This window comes from Pseudophryne corroboree, chromosome 6 (genome assembly GCF_028390025.1).
Source record: "Pseudophryne corroboree isolate aPseCor3 chromosome 6, aPseCor3.hap2, whole genome shotgun sequence".
NCBI classification, from domain to species: Eukaryota; Metazoa; Chordata; class Amphibia; order Anura; family Myobatrachidae; genus Pseudophryne; species Pseudophryne corroboree.
The window spans coordinates 560,191,165-560,204,050 of record NC_086449.1 but is presented as its reverse complement, the minus strand read 5'-3'; the positions used below and the strand labels follow the sequence as shown (position 1 = coordinate 560,204,050).

Below are 12,886 nucleotides of genomic sequence, written 5' to 3'. Positions count from 1 at the left end.
AAAATACCTCACATATAGCCCCTAGAGGCTATATGGAGATATTTAACCCCTGCCTGATTTTTCTAAATAGCGGGAGACGAGCCCGCCAGAAAAGGGGCGGGGCCTATCTCCTCAGCACACGGCGCCATTTCCTCTCACAGCTCCGCTGGTCAGGACGGCTCCCAAGTCTCTCCCCTGCACTGCACTACAGAAACAGGGTAAAACAGAGAGGGGGGGGCAAATTTATGGCGATATTTTGATATAACAAAGCAGCTATAAGGGAGCACTTATTATAAGGCTATCCCTGATATATATATAGCGCTTTTGGTGTGTGCTGGCAAACTCTCCCTCTGTCTCCCCAAAGGGCTAGTGGGTCCTGTCTTCGTTAGGAGCATTCCCTGTGTGTCTGCTGGGTGTCGGTACGTGTGTGTCGACATGTATGAGGACGATATTGGTGTGGAGGCGGAGCAATTGCCAAATATGAGGATGTCACCCCCTAGGGAGTCGACACCAGAATGGATGCCTTTATTTATGGAACTACGGGATAGTGTCAACACGCTAAAGCAGTCGTTTGACGACATGAGGCGGCCGGACAATCAATTAGTGCCTGTCCAGGCGACTCAAACACCGTCAGGGGCTGTGAAACGCCCTTTGCCTCAGTCGGTCGACACAGACCCAGACGCAGGCACTGACTCCAGTGGTGACGGTGACGATTCAACCGTATTTTCCAGTAGGGCCACACGTTACATGATTTTGGCAATGAAGGAGGCGTTACATTTAGCTGATACTACAGGTACCACTAAACAGGGTATTATGTGGGGTATGAAAAAACTACCTATAGTTTTTCCTGAATCAGAAGAATTAAATGACGTGTGTAATGAAGCGTGGGTTGCCCCTGATAAAAAGCTGATAATTTCAAAGAAATTATTGGCATTATACCCTTTCCCGCCAGAGGTTAGGGAGCGCTGGGAAACACCTCCTAGGGTGGACAAGGCGCTAACACGCTTATCTAAACAAGTGGCGTTACCCTCTCCTGAGACGGCCGCACTTAAAGATCCATCAGATAGGAGGATGGAAAATATCCAAAAAAGTATATACACACATGCAGGTGTTATACTACGACCAGCTGTAGCGACTGCCTGGATGGGCAGTGCTGGGGTAGTTTGGTCAGAGTCCCTGATTGAAAATATTGATACCCTGGACAGGGACAATATTTTACTGTCGTTAGAACAAATAAAGGATGCATTTCTTTATATGCGTGATGCACAGAGGGATATCTGCACACTGGCATCACGGGTAAGTGCTATGTCCATTTCGGCCAGAAGAGCTTTATGGACGCGACAGTGGACAGGCGATGCGGATTCAAAACGGCATATGGAAGTTTTGCCGTATAAAGGGGAGGAGTTATTTGGAGTCGGTCTATCAGATTTGGTGGCCACGGCTACAGCCGGGAAATCCACCTTTCTACCTCAAGTCACTCCCCAACAGAAAAAGGCACCGACTTTTCAACCGCAGCCCTTTCGTTCCTTTAAAAATAAGAGAGCAAAGGGCTATTCATATCTGCCACGAGGCAGAGGTCGAGGGAAGAGACAGCAACACGCAGCTCCTTCCCAGGAACAGAAGCCCTCCCCGGCTTCTACAAAAGCCTCAGCATGACGCTGGGGCTTCTCAAGCGGACTCGGGGACGGTGGGCGGTCGTCTCAAAAAGTACAGCGCGCAGTGGGCTCACTCGCAGGTAGATCCCTGGATCCTGCAGATAATATCTCAAGGGTACAGGTTGGAATTAGAGACAGATCCACCTCGCCGTTTCCTGAAGTCTGCTTTACCAACGTCCCTCTCCGAAAGGGAGACGGTTTTGGAAGCCATTCACAAGCTGTACTCTCAGCAGGTGATAGTCAAGGTACCTCTTCTACAACAAGGGAAGGGGTATTATTCCACTCTTTTTGTGGTACCGAAGCCGGATGGCTCGGTAAGGCCTATTCTAAATCTGAAGTCCTTGAACCTGTACATAAAGAAGTTCAAGTTCAAGATGGAGTCACTCAGAGCAGTGATAGCGAACCTGGAAGAGGGGGACTTTATGGTATCCTTGGACATCAAGGATGCGTATCTCCACGTTCCAATTTACCCCTCACACCAGGGGTACCTCAGGTTCGTTGTACAAAACTGTCACTATCAGTTTCAGACGCTGCCGTTCGGATTGTCCACGGCACCTCGGATCTTTACAAAGGTAATGGCCGAGATGATGATTCTTCTTCGAAGAAAAGGCATATTAATTATCCCATACTTGGACGATCTCCTAATAAGGGCGAGGTCCAGAGAACAGCTAGAGATGGGATTAGCACTGTCTCAAGAAGTGCTAAAACAGCACGGGTGGATTCTGAATATTCCAAAATCCCAGTTAATGCCGACAACTCGTCTGCTGTTCCTAGGGATGATTCTGGACACGGTTCAGAAAAAGGTTTTTCTCCCGGAGGAAAAAGCCAAGGAGTTATCCGAGCTTGTCAGGAACCTCCTAAAACCAGGAAAGGTGTCTGTACATCAATGCACAAGAGTCCTGGGAAAAATGGTGGCTTCTTACAAAGCAATTCCATTCGGCAGATTCCACGCAAGAATTTTCCAAAGGGATCTGTTGGACAAATGGTCAGGGTCGCATCTTCAGATGCACCTACGGATAACCCTGTCTCCAAGGACAAGGGTGTCTCTTCTGTGGTGGTTGCAGAGTCCTCATCTATTGGAGGGCCGCAGATTCGGCATACAGGATTGGATCCTGGTGACCACGGACGCCAGCCTGAGAGGCTGGGGAGCAGTCACACAAGGAAGAAACTTCCAGGGAGTATGGACGAGCCTGGAAACGTCTCTTCACATAAACATTCTGGAACTAAGAGCAATATACAATGCTCTAAGCCAGGCAGAACCTCTGCTTCAGGGAAAACCGGTGTTGATCCAGTCGGACAACATCACGGCAGTCGCCCATGTGAACAGACAGGGCGGCACAAGAAGCAGGAGTGCAATGGCAGAAGCTGCAAGGATTCTTCGCTGGGCAGAGAATCATGTGATAGCACTGTCAGCAGTGTTCATCCCGGGAGTGGACAACTGGGAAGCAGACTTCCTCAGCAGACACGATCTTCACCCGGGAGAGTGGGGACTTCATCCAGAAGTCTTCCACATGCTGGTAACCCGTTGGGAAAGACCAATGGTGGACATGATGGCGTCTCGCCTCAACAAAAAACTGGACAGGTATTGCGCCAGGTCAAGAGATCCGCAGGCAATAGCTGTGGACGCGCTGGTAACGCCTTGGGTGTACCAGTCGGTGTATGTGTTTCCTCCTCTGCCTCTCATACCAAAAGTATTGAGAATTATACGGCAAAGAGGCGTAAGAACGATACTAGTGGTTCCGGATTGGCCAAGAAGGACTTGGTACCCGGAACTTCAAGAGATGATCACGGAAGATCCGTGGCCTCTACCTCTGAGAAGGGACTTGCTTCAGCAGGGTCCCTGTCTGTTTCAAGACTTACCGCGGCTGCGTTTGACGGCATGGCGGTTGAACGCCGGATCCTAAAGGAAAAAGGCATGCCGGAAGAAGTCATTCCTACTTTGATTAAAGCAAGGAAGGAAGTAACCGTGCAACATTATCACCGAATTTGGCGAAAATATGTTGCGTGGTGCGAAGATCGGAGTGCTCCGACGGAGGAATTTCAACTGGGTCGATTCCTACATTTCCTGCAATCAGGATGGTCTATGGGTCTCAAATTGGGATCTATTAAGGTTCAAATTTCGGCCCTGTCGATTTTCTTTCAAAAAGAATTGGCTTCAGTCCCTGAAGTCCAGACCTTTGTTAAGGGAGTGCTGCATATACAGCCTCCTGTGGTGCCTCCAGTGGCACCGTGGGATCTCAATGTGGTTTTGGACTTTCTAAAATCTCATTGGTTTGAACCACTAAATAAGGTGGATTTGAAATATCTCACTTGGAAAGTGACCATGCTTCTAGCCCTGGCTTCTGCCAGGAGAGTATCAGAATTGGCAGCTTTATCTTACAAAAGCCCATATCTGATTTTCCATTCGGACAGGGCAGAACTGCGGACTCGTCCGCATTTTCTCCCTAAGGTGGTGTCAGCATTTCATCTGAACCAGCCTATTGTAGTGCCTGCGGCTACAAGTGACTTGGAGGACTCCAAGTTACTGGACGTTGTCAGAGCATTAAAAATATATATTGCAAGGACAGCTGGAGTCAGAAAATCTGACTCGTTGTTTATATTGTATGCACCCAACAAGATGGGTGCTCCTGCGTCTAAGCAGACGATTGCTCGTTGGATCTGTAGCACAATCCAACTTGCACATTCTGTGGCAGGCCTGCCACAGCCTAAATCTGTAAAGGCCCACTCCACAAGGAAGGTGGGCTCATCTTGGGCGGCTGCCCGAGGGGTCTCGGCATTACAACTTTGCCGAGCAGCTACGTGGTCAGGGGAGAACACGTTTGTAAAATTTTACAAATTTGATACTCTGGCTAAGGAGGACCTGGAGTTCTCTCATTCGGTGCTGCAGAGTCATCCGCACTCTCCCGCCCGTTTGGGAGCTTTGGTATAATCCCCATGGTCCTTTCAGGAACCCCAGCATCCACTAGGACGATAGAGAAAATAAGATTTTACTTACCGATAAATCTATTTCTCGGAGTCCGTAGTGGATGCTGGGCGCCCATCCCAAGTGCGGATTATCTGCATAAATTGTACATAGTTATTGTTAACTAATTCGGGTTATTGTTGAAGGAAGCCATCTTTCAGAGGCTCCGCTGTTATCATACTGTTAACTGGGTTTAGATCACAGGTTGTACGGTGTGATTGGTGTGGCTGGTATGAGTCTTACCCGGGATTCAAAATCCTCCCTTATTGTGTACGCTCGTCCGGGCACAGTACCTAACTGGAGTCTGGAGGAGGGTCATAGGGGGAGGAGCCAGTGCACACCACCTGATCTGAAAAAGCTTTACTTTTTGTGCCCTGTCTCCTGCGGAGCCGCTATTCCCCCCTATGGTCCTTTCAGGAACCCCAGCATCCACTACGGACTCCGAGAAATAGATTTATCGGTAAGTAAAATCTTATTTTTGTACCTAGTGGGGCGGGTCATGTTGGAGGGTCTGCTTTACCCATACCTCACAACATGACCCTCTCCAGGAGGGACACAATGCTCTGCTTCTGGACTTTTCTCTTAATGTATGATTGCCGGCACCTGTGCTGAACATGTTAATGGATAAGAAAGGTGTTTCACTACAGGTGATGGCAATCATACAGTAAGAGGGAAGTCCAGGAGCAGAGCACCCTGTCCCTCCTGGAGAGGGTCATGTTGGGAGGTATGCAGTGCTATCACAATGAAGCATTACTTACACAATGGTGAAATATAAATAATAAGCACATACATGCGGCACAAAACACCCACATTAAAAATGAGTCTTGCATTAGTTCATTGTAGTTTTCTTTCCATGTGTTCCTATATGTTTGTTATTGTTTCCAATAATTTTAGTATGTGTGCATTGGTCACACAGGGGCAGATGTATTAAAACTGGAGAAGTGATAAAGCAGTGATAGGTGGAAGGTGATAAGGCACCAGCCAATCAGCTCCTAACTGTCATTTTTCAAACCCGTAATGATTGGCTCATGCGTTATCATCTTCCACTTATCATTGCTTTATCACTTCACCGGGCTTAATACATCTGCCCCACAGTATGATAGGAAATTAGCTGTACAGTATTTTTAAATGGAGCAAAATATAAATAAAATTTAACCTGTTTTTATATGTGGCTGACTTTTAATAGAAGATAACCTTTTATGATTTATTATTCCGTAAATACCTTATGCTGTACATGCATACTATATATTCAGTTTTTCTTTCACTTTAGACTTACAAGAGAAGAGCTTGAGAAGAAAGCTTTTACAACCTTACTTAGGCTGCTAACACCTATTGTTGGTAGATATATAAAACGCAAGAGACGGATTCAAGTAAGCATTGAAGAGATGCCATGGAGAGCTCAGATGAATATACTCTTGGCACTAACTCACTTCAGCTTGTTTAAGAAAAAGCTTAGTCAGCTGTGCAGTGAAGAAGCTGTATGCGTGCAGAGCATGAACAGGTAAAGCTTAACACAACACGTGAGCTGCTTCACAAGTGATGTCTTTCATTAACATTTTTTCACATTGTAAGCAAGAGCTAGACAATTACTGTAAGATCCTCCGGTAATGAAGCTACATGACACTCTATGGCCCCAAGTTTACAAACTTAAATATAGTGCAGTCTTGTTAGTTCCTCTAATTCTGCAAGGACAAATTTCCATCGCGTGACCTTTTCTTTTGCTGTTTGTTGCTTCTCTAATAGGTACAATTTCACAAGCTCTGTAACTTTCTAATGCTGCAGTGTTTCTGCTTACTACAGCTAACGTTAAAGTCCATTGTTTTCATTGCATTTCACACATCTGTATGCACCTGTTGATGCTGTTGACCATAAATCTTCACAAGGCATCACTTACACTGTACAGCTCAAACACTGAGGCAGATGTATTAACCTGGAGAAGGCATAAGGAAGTGATAAACCGGTGATAAGTGCAAGGTGATAAAGGCAGCAGCCAATCAGATCCTTACTGTTAATTTCTCTTACGTCCTAGAGGATGCTGGGGACTCCAAAAGGACCATGGGGTATAGACAGGATCCGCAGGAGCTTGGGCACACTATAAAGACTTAAACTGTGTGTGAACTGGCTCCTCCCTCTATGCCCCTCCTCCAGACCTCAGACTTTGTGCCCAGGAGTGACTGGACACACACTAGGGGAGCTCTACAGAGTTTCTCTAAAAGACTTTTTGTTAGGTCTTTATTTTCAGGGAGACCTGCTGGCTACAGGCTCCCTGCATCGTGGGACTGAGGGGAGAGAAGTCAAACCTACTTCTTCTTAGTTCAAGGGCTCTGCTTCTTAGGCTACTGGACACCATTAGCTCCAGAGGGTTTGATCACTTGGTCCACCTAGCTGCTTGTTCCCGGAGCCGCACCGTCAACCCCCTCACAGAAGCCATAAGAAAGAAGCCGGGTGAGTATGACAAGAACCGAAAGACTTCAGTGACGGCAGAAGACTTCAGTAACGGAGGTACAGCGCAGCGGTAGCGCTGCGCTCCATGCTCCCACACACTTCACCAACGGCACTCAGAGGGTGCAGGGCGCTAGGGGGGAGCGCCCTGGGCAGCAGTTACTGAGGTTTTGGCTGGCAAAAGAAGGGCTATACAGTGTCCGATCACTGTATAGAGTACCCCCGCCAGTTTTCAGATTCAAATTTTAGCGGGCTACAGCGCGCCGGGAAGGGGGCGGAGCTTAGCCGCACATTGCTCACCAGCGCCATTTTCTGCTATCTCTACAGCGCTGCAGAGACGCTGCCCGGACCTCCAAGCTCCCGCAAGTACATGGGGAGGAAAAATGGGGGGAGGGGGGGCACATAAAATTGGTGTTTTTCAATTGATACTGCCGGCGCTGAGCATATTACTAGCTTCGGTTAGTGTATGGGCGCTAGGGGAGTGAGCTGGCATACTCTCTCTGTGTTCTCCCTAAGGGCTTCTCTGTCCCCGGGTTTGTGGACTGTGTGAGTGTGTCGGCACGAGGTGTCGACATGTCTGAGCCTGGGTGTTCCTCCCCGGAGGAAGTTATGGGGGCTGCAGAAAAAGATTTAAGTATGTGTCTGTCGGCACAGCCGACGTCTGATTGGATGACTATGCTGAGTACACTGAATACAAATGTGGCTTTATTGTCAAAGAGACTGGATAAATCTGATTCTCAGACACAAACATGGAGACAGTCGGTGGAGGACGCATTGTCTCAGGTACAAACAGTCTCAGGGTCACAGAAGCGTGCTTTTAACCAGATGGCAGATACAGGTACCGACACGGACTCTGACTCCGTTGTCGATTTATATGAGGCTTCTTTGCATCCGCGGGTTGTCAAGAGTATTCAGTATATGATTATAGCCATTAAAGATGTTTTACGTATATCTGAGGAACCTGCCGTTCCTGACACAAGAGTTTGTTTATTTAAAGGGAAAAGACCTGAGGTAAAATTTCCCCCCTCTAATGAAATGAATGCGCTTTATGAAAAGGCTTGGGAGTCGCCTGAAAAAAGGTGGCAGATTCCCAAGCAAATTTTGATGGCATATCCTTTTCCCTCTGACGATAGAGAAAAATGGGAGTCGTCTCCAAATGTGGACAAGGCTCTATCCCGATTGTCCAAGAAGGTGGCGCTTCCGTCTCCGGACACGGCTGCCCTCAAGGATCCGGCGGATCGCAAGCTGGAGCCCACTTTGAAGTCCATTTTCGTCAATACTGGTGCATTGCTCAGACCTGCTGTGGCGTCGTTATGGGTGAGTAGTGCTATTGCAAAGTGGGCTGATAATTTGGCTTCTGATATGGATGCTCTTGATAAAGATAATATTCTTCTGACTCTTGGTTATATTAAGGACGTTGCAGATCACCTAAAGGATGCGACGAGGGATGTTGGTCTCTTGGGATCAAGAGCCAATGCCATGGCGATTTCGGCCAGGAGGGCGCTGTGGATTCACCAATGGAATGCTGATGCCGACTCCAAGAAGAATATGGAAGCTCTTCCTTTTAAAGGTAGTGTCTTGTTTGGTGAAGACCTGGCTGACCTGGTGTCGACCGCTACGGCGGGTAAGTCATCTTTTCTTCCTTATGTTCCCACACAACAGAAGAAGGCACCCCATCAGCAGATGCAGTCCTTTCGGCCAAATAAATACAAAAGAGGTAGGGGCTCGTCCTTCCTCGCTTCAAAGGGTAGAGGTAGGGGAAGGAAGTCGCTTGCAGTACCAGGCACCCAGGACCAAAAGTCCTCCCCTGCCTCTACCAAGTCCACCGCATGACGCTGGGGCTCCCCTGGGGGAGTACCTACCGGTGGGGGCCCGTCTCCAATTCTTCAATCAGGTCTGGGTTCGTTCGGCTCTGGATCCTTGGGTCTTAGACATAGTGTCCCAAGGGTACAGGCTGGAGTTTCAGGAGTTGCCCCCCAACCGGTTTTTCGTGTCGGCCTTGCCAACTTCTCTTCCCGAAAGAGAGGTGGTAAGAGATGCGATACAAAAGTTGTGTCAACAGAGGGTCGTGGTGCCGGTTCCACCGTCAGATCGGGGGAAAGGGTTCTATTCGAGCCTCTTTGTGGTGCCGAAGCCGGATGGTTCGGTCAGACCGATTCTGAACCTAAAATCCCTCAATCCATACTTGAAAACTTTCAAGTTCAAGATGGAGTCCCTTCGAGCGGTGATCTCCAGCCTCGAAGGGGGAGATTTTATGGCGTCAGTCGACATAAAGGATGCTTACTTACACATCCCGATATTCCCTCCTCATCAAGCCTTCCTGAGGTTCGCGGTACAGGATTGTCATTACCAATTTCAGGCGTTGCCGTTTGGGCTTTCCACAGCCCCGAGGGTTTTCACCAAGGTTATGGCAGAGATGATGGTCCTCCTGCGCAAGCAAGGGGTCACAATTATCCCGTACTTGGACGATCTCCTGATAAAGGCGAGGTCCAAGGAGCAGTTGTTAAGGAATGTGGATCTCTCCCTGTCGGTTCTGCGACATCACGGTTGGATGCTAAATTTGCCAAAGTCTCAGTTGATCCCGGCCACTCGGCTGCCCTTCCTGGGCATGGTCCTGGACACGGAGATACAGAGAGTGCTTCTTCCGGAGGTCAAAGCTCTGGAAATCCAGACCATGGTCAGGGAGTTCCTGAGGCCGACAAGTGTGTCGATTCATCAATGCACTCGGGTACTAGGGAAGATGGTTGCGGCTTACGAAGCCATTCTGTTTGGCAGGTTTCATGCCCGGGTGTTTCAGTGGGATCTGCTGAAAAAATGGTCCGGGTCTCACCTGCACATGCACCGGAAAATAACTCTATCTTCCAGAGCCAGGATTTCTCTCCTGTGGTGGCTGCAAGGCTCTCGCCTTCTAGAGTAGGGGTGGGCAACGTGCGGCCCGCGGGCCGGATGCCCGCAAACCGATCTTGTCCGGCCCCGCTGTCCCACACCAGTGTGCAATGACAAGCGGCCCGACTGGCTGAGCCGCTCGTCACTGCGCTACCTAGCTCCCAGAAGCGGCGCCGCAGAGGAAATCCCGGTCACGTCACTGGGTCTGCTGACCGGGATTTCCACTGTGAGGTCAGGCGCTGGGCGGCACGGGGGGCAGGGCCACGGCAGGAGCGAGCAGCAGGCAGCAGCAGCAGCGACTCCTTGCGGCGCAGCGGGGATCAGGCAGCCGGCAGCGGATCTGCGACTGTGAAAAAAGGTAAAAGGATCTATGCTTAACTTTAAAAGCTGCTATATAGGTTCAGGGGAGGGGAGAGTTGGTTAGGAGGGGAGGGACTGCTATATGGGTTTAGGGGAGGATAGAGACTGCTATATAGGTCCAGCGGGGAGGGGGGTAGAGACTGCTATATGGGTCCAGGGGAGGATGGGGGGGGGGGGGGGGGGCTAGTAACTAGGCCCAGGGAGAGACAGGAGCTGTGAATACCAGCATTACACAGAATGCTGTTTGTTTTCAGCACTGTTTTGTTTTTTTTATTTATTTTTTATTACTGGATTACTTTTTTTTAGACATTTTGTATTTTGCCCGTAAAAAACTACGTATTTAATGTATATTGTGGTGTATGGTTTTTATAGTGTTTTATATATATATATATATATATATACATATACACACTATGTTTTTATTGTTATATACATAACTATGGGCCTAATTCAGACCTGATCGCTAGCAGGCGATTTTTGCACTGCTGCGATCAGGTAGTCGCCGCCTACAGGGGAGGGGGTAATCGCTGTGCAGGGGTGTGATCGCACAGCCCAGGACTTACTCTTCCAGTGCGATGATCGAGACCGGAGCGGACGTCAGAAACCTTCCCTTGAAATGCCAGGTCCCGCCTGCGTTTTTCCGGACACTCCTCTAAAATGGTCAATTGCCACCCACAAACGTCCTCTTCCTCTCAATCACCTTGCGATCGCCCGTGCGATCGCTTTGTTCGTACCATCCCGTCGCTGCGGACCAACGCGCCTACACATTGCGGTGCAGTTCAGACCCGATTTACAAGATATTTTGTGTGTGGCCCTCGACTATTCACTGGAAGTGTTAAGCGGCCCCCCAGCTGAAATAATTGCCCACCCCTGTTTTAGAGGGACGCCGATTCGGAATCCAGGACTGGGTCCTCCTGACAACAGATGCAAGTCTCTGTGGCTGGGGCGCAGTCACGCAAGGAAGAAATTTCCAGGGAAAATGGTCAAGCCAGGAATCTTGTCTCCACATAAATGTTCTCGAGTTGAGAGCCATTTACAACGGCCTGCTGCAAGCAAATAAACTTCTTCAGGGTCTCCCTGCCCTAATCCAGTCGGACAACATAACAGCAGTGGCGTACGTAAACCGCCAAGGCGGAACAAGGAGTAAGGTGGCTATGGAGGAGGCCACAAGAATCCTACGCTGGGCGGAACAGCACGTGAGCACTCTGTCAGCAGTCTTCCTTCCGGGAGTAGACAACTACGAAGCAGACTTCCTCAGCAGACACGAACTCCATCCGAGAGAGTGGGCTCTTCATCAAGAGGTGTTTGCAGAAGTGACAAAGCGTTGGGGACTTCTTCTGATAGACATGATGGTGTCTCGCCTCAACAAGAAGCTTCCGAGGTATTGTTCCAGGTCGAGGGACCCCCAGGCCAGCGCAGTGGACGCCCTGGTGTCTACGTGGGTGTTTCCGTCGGTGTATGTGTTCCCTCCGCTCCCTCTCATTCCGAAGGTGCTGAGGATCGTTCGACGAACAGGGGTTCAGGCGATACTCGTCGTTCCAGATTGGCCACAGAGGGCCTGGTATCCGGATCTTCAAGAATTGCTAGTGGAAGATCCCTGGCCGCTTCCTCTACGAGAGGACCTGTTGTTGCAGGGGCCCTGTGTGTTTCCGGACTTACCGCGGCTGCGTTTGACGGCGTGGATGTTGAGCGCCAAATCTTAGCTCGTAAGGGTATTCCAGTGGAGGTCATCCCCACTCTCCTTAAAGCTAGGAAGGAGGTTACGGCAAAACACTATCACCGAATTTGGAGGAAATATGTTTCATGGTGTGAGACCAAAGCAGCTCCGGCGGAGGTGTTTCACTTGGGTCGGTTTCTCCATTTTTTGCAGGCTGGCGTAGACGCAGGCCTGAAATTGGGTTCCATAAAAGTGCAGATCTCGGCTTTATCTATTTTCTTTCAGAAAGAATTGGCCGTCCTTCCCGAGGTTCAGACTTTTGTGAATGGAGTGTTGCATATACACCCTCCATTTGTGCCGCCGGTGGCGCCGTGGAATCTTGAAGTGGTCTTGCAGTTCCTTATGTCTCACTGGTTTGAACCTTTGCGTAAGGTTGAGTTAAAGTTCCTCACTTGGAAAGTGGTCATGCTTTTGGCTCTGGCGTCGGCCAGGTGAGTGTCAGAGTTGGCGGCCTTGTCTCACAAGAGCCTGTATTTGATTTTCCATTCGGATAGAGTGGAATTGAGGACTCGTCAACAATTTCTGCCGAAGGTGGTTTCTTCGTTCCACATTAACCAACCTATTGTGGTGCCTGTGGCTACGGATGCTGTGGCGTTTCCAAAGTCTCTTGATGTTGTAAGAGCTATGAAAATTTATGTCGCCAGAACGGCTCGTACCAGGAAAACAGAAGCTCTGTTTGTCCTGTATGCTTCCAACAAGATTGGAAATCCTGCTTCTAAACAAACTATTGCTCGCTGGATTTGTAATACGATTCAGCAGGCTCATTCTTCGGCTGGGCTACCATTGCCGAAGTCGGTAAAGGCCCATTCTACTAGGAAGGTGGGCTCTTTTTGGGCGGCTGCCCGAGGAGTCTCGGCACTTCAGCTTTGCCGAGCAGCTACGTAG

The 12,886-nt window shown here is 49.2% G+C and overlaps 1 protein-coding gene across 3 annotated transcripts in view; it reads left to right on the top strand.

Moving 5' to 3' along the window:
* The window catches only part of CFAP54 (cilia and flagella associated protein 54), a 736,502-nt gene that overhangs the window by 313,156 nt on the left and 410,460 nt on the right, over positions 1-12,886 (top strand). For all 3 annotated transcript variants that reach the window (XM_063927747.1, XM_063927746.1, XM_063927748.1), the window contains exon 34: positions 5,867-6,097. In XM_063927747.1, the coding sequence (XP_063783817.1) occupies positions 5,867-6,097 (231 nt within the window). The remainder of the gene's footprint in view (positions 1-5,866; positions 6,098-12,886) is intronic.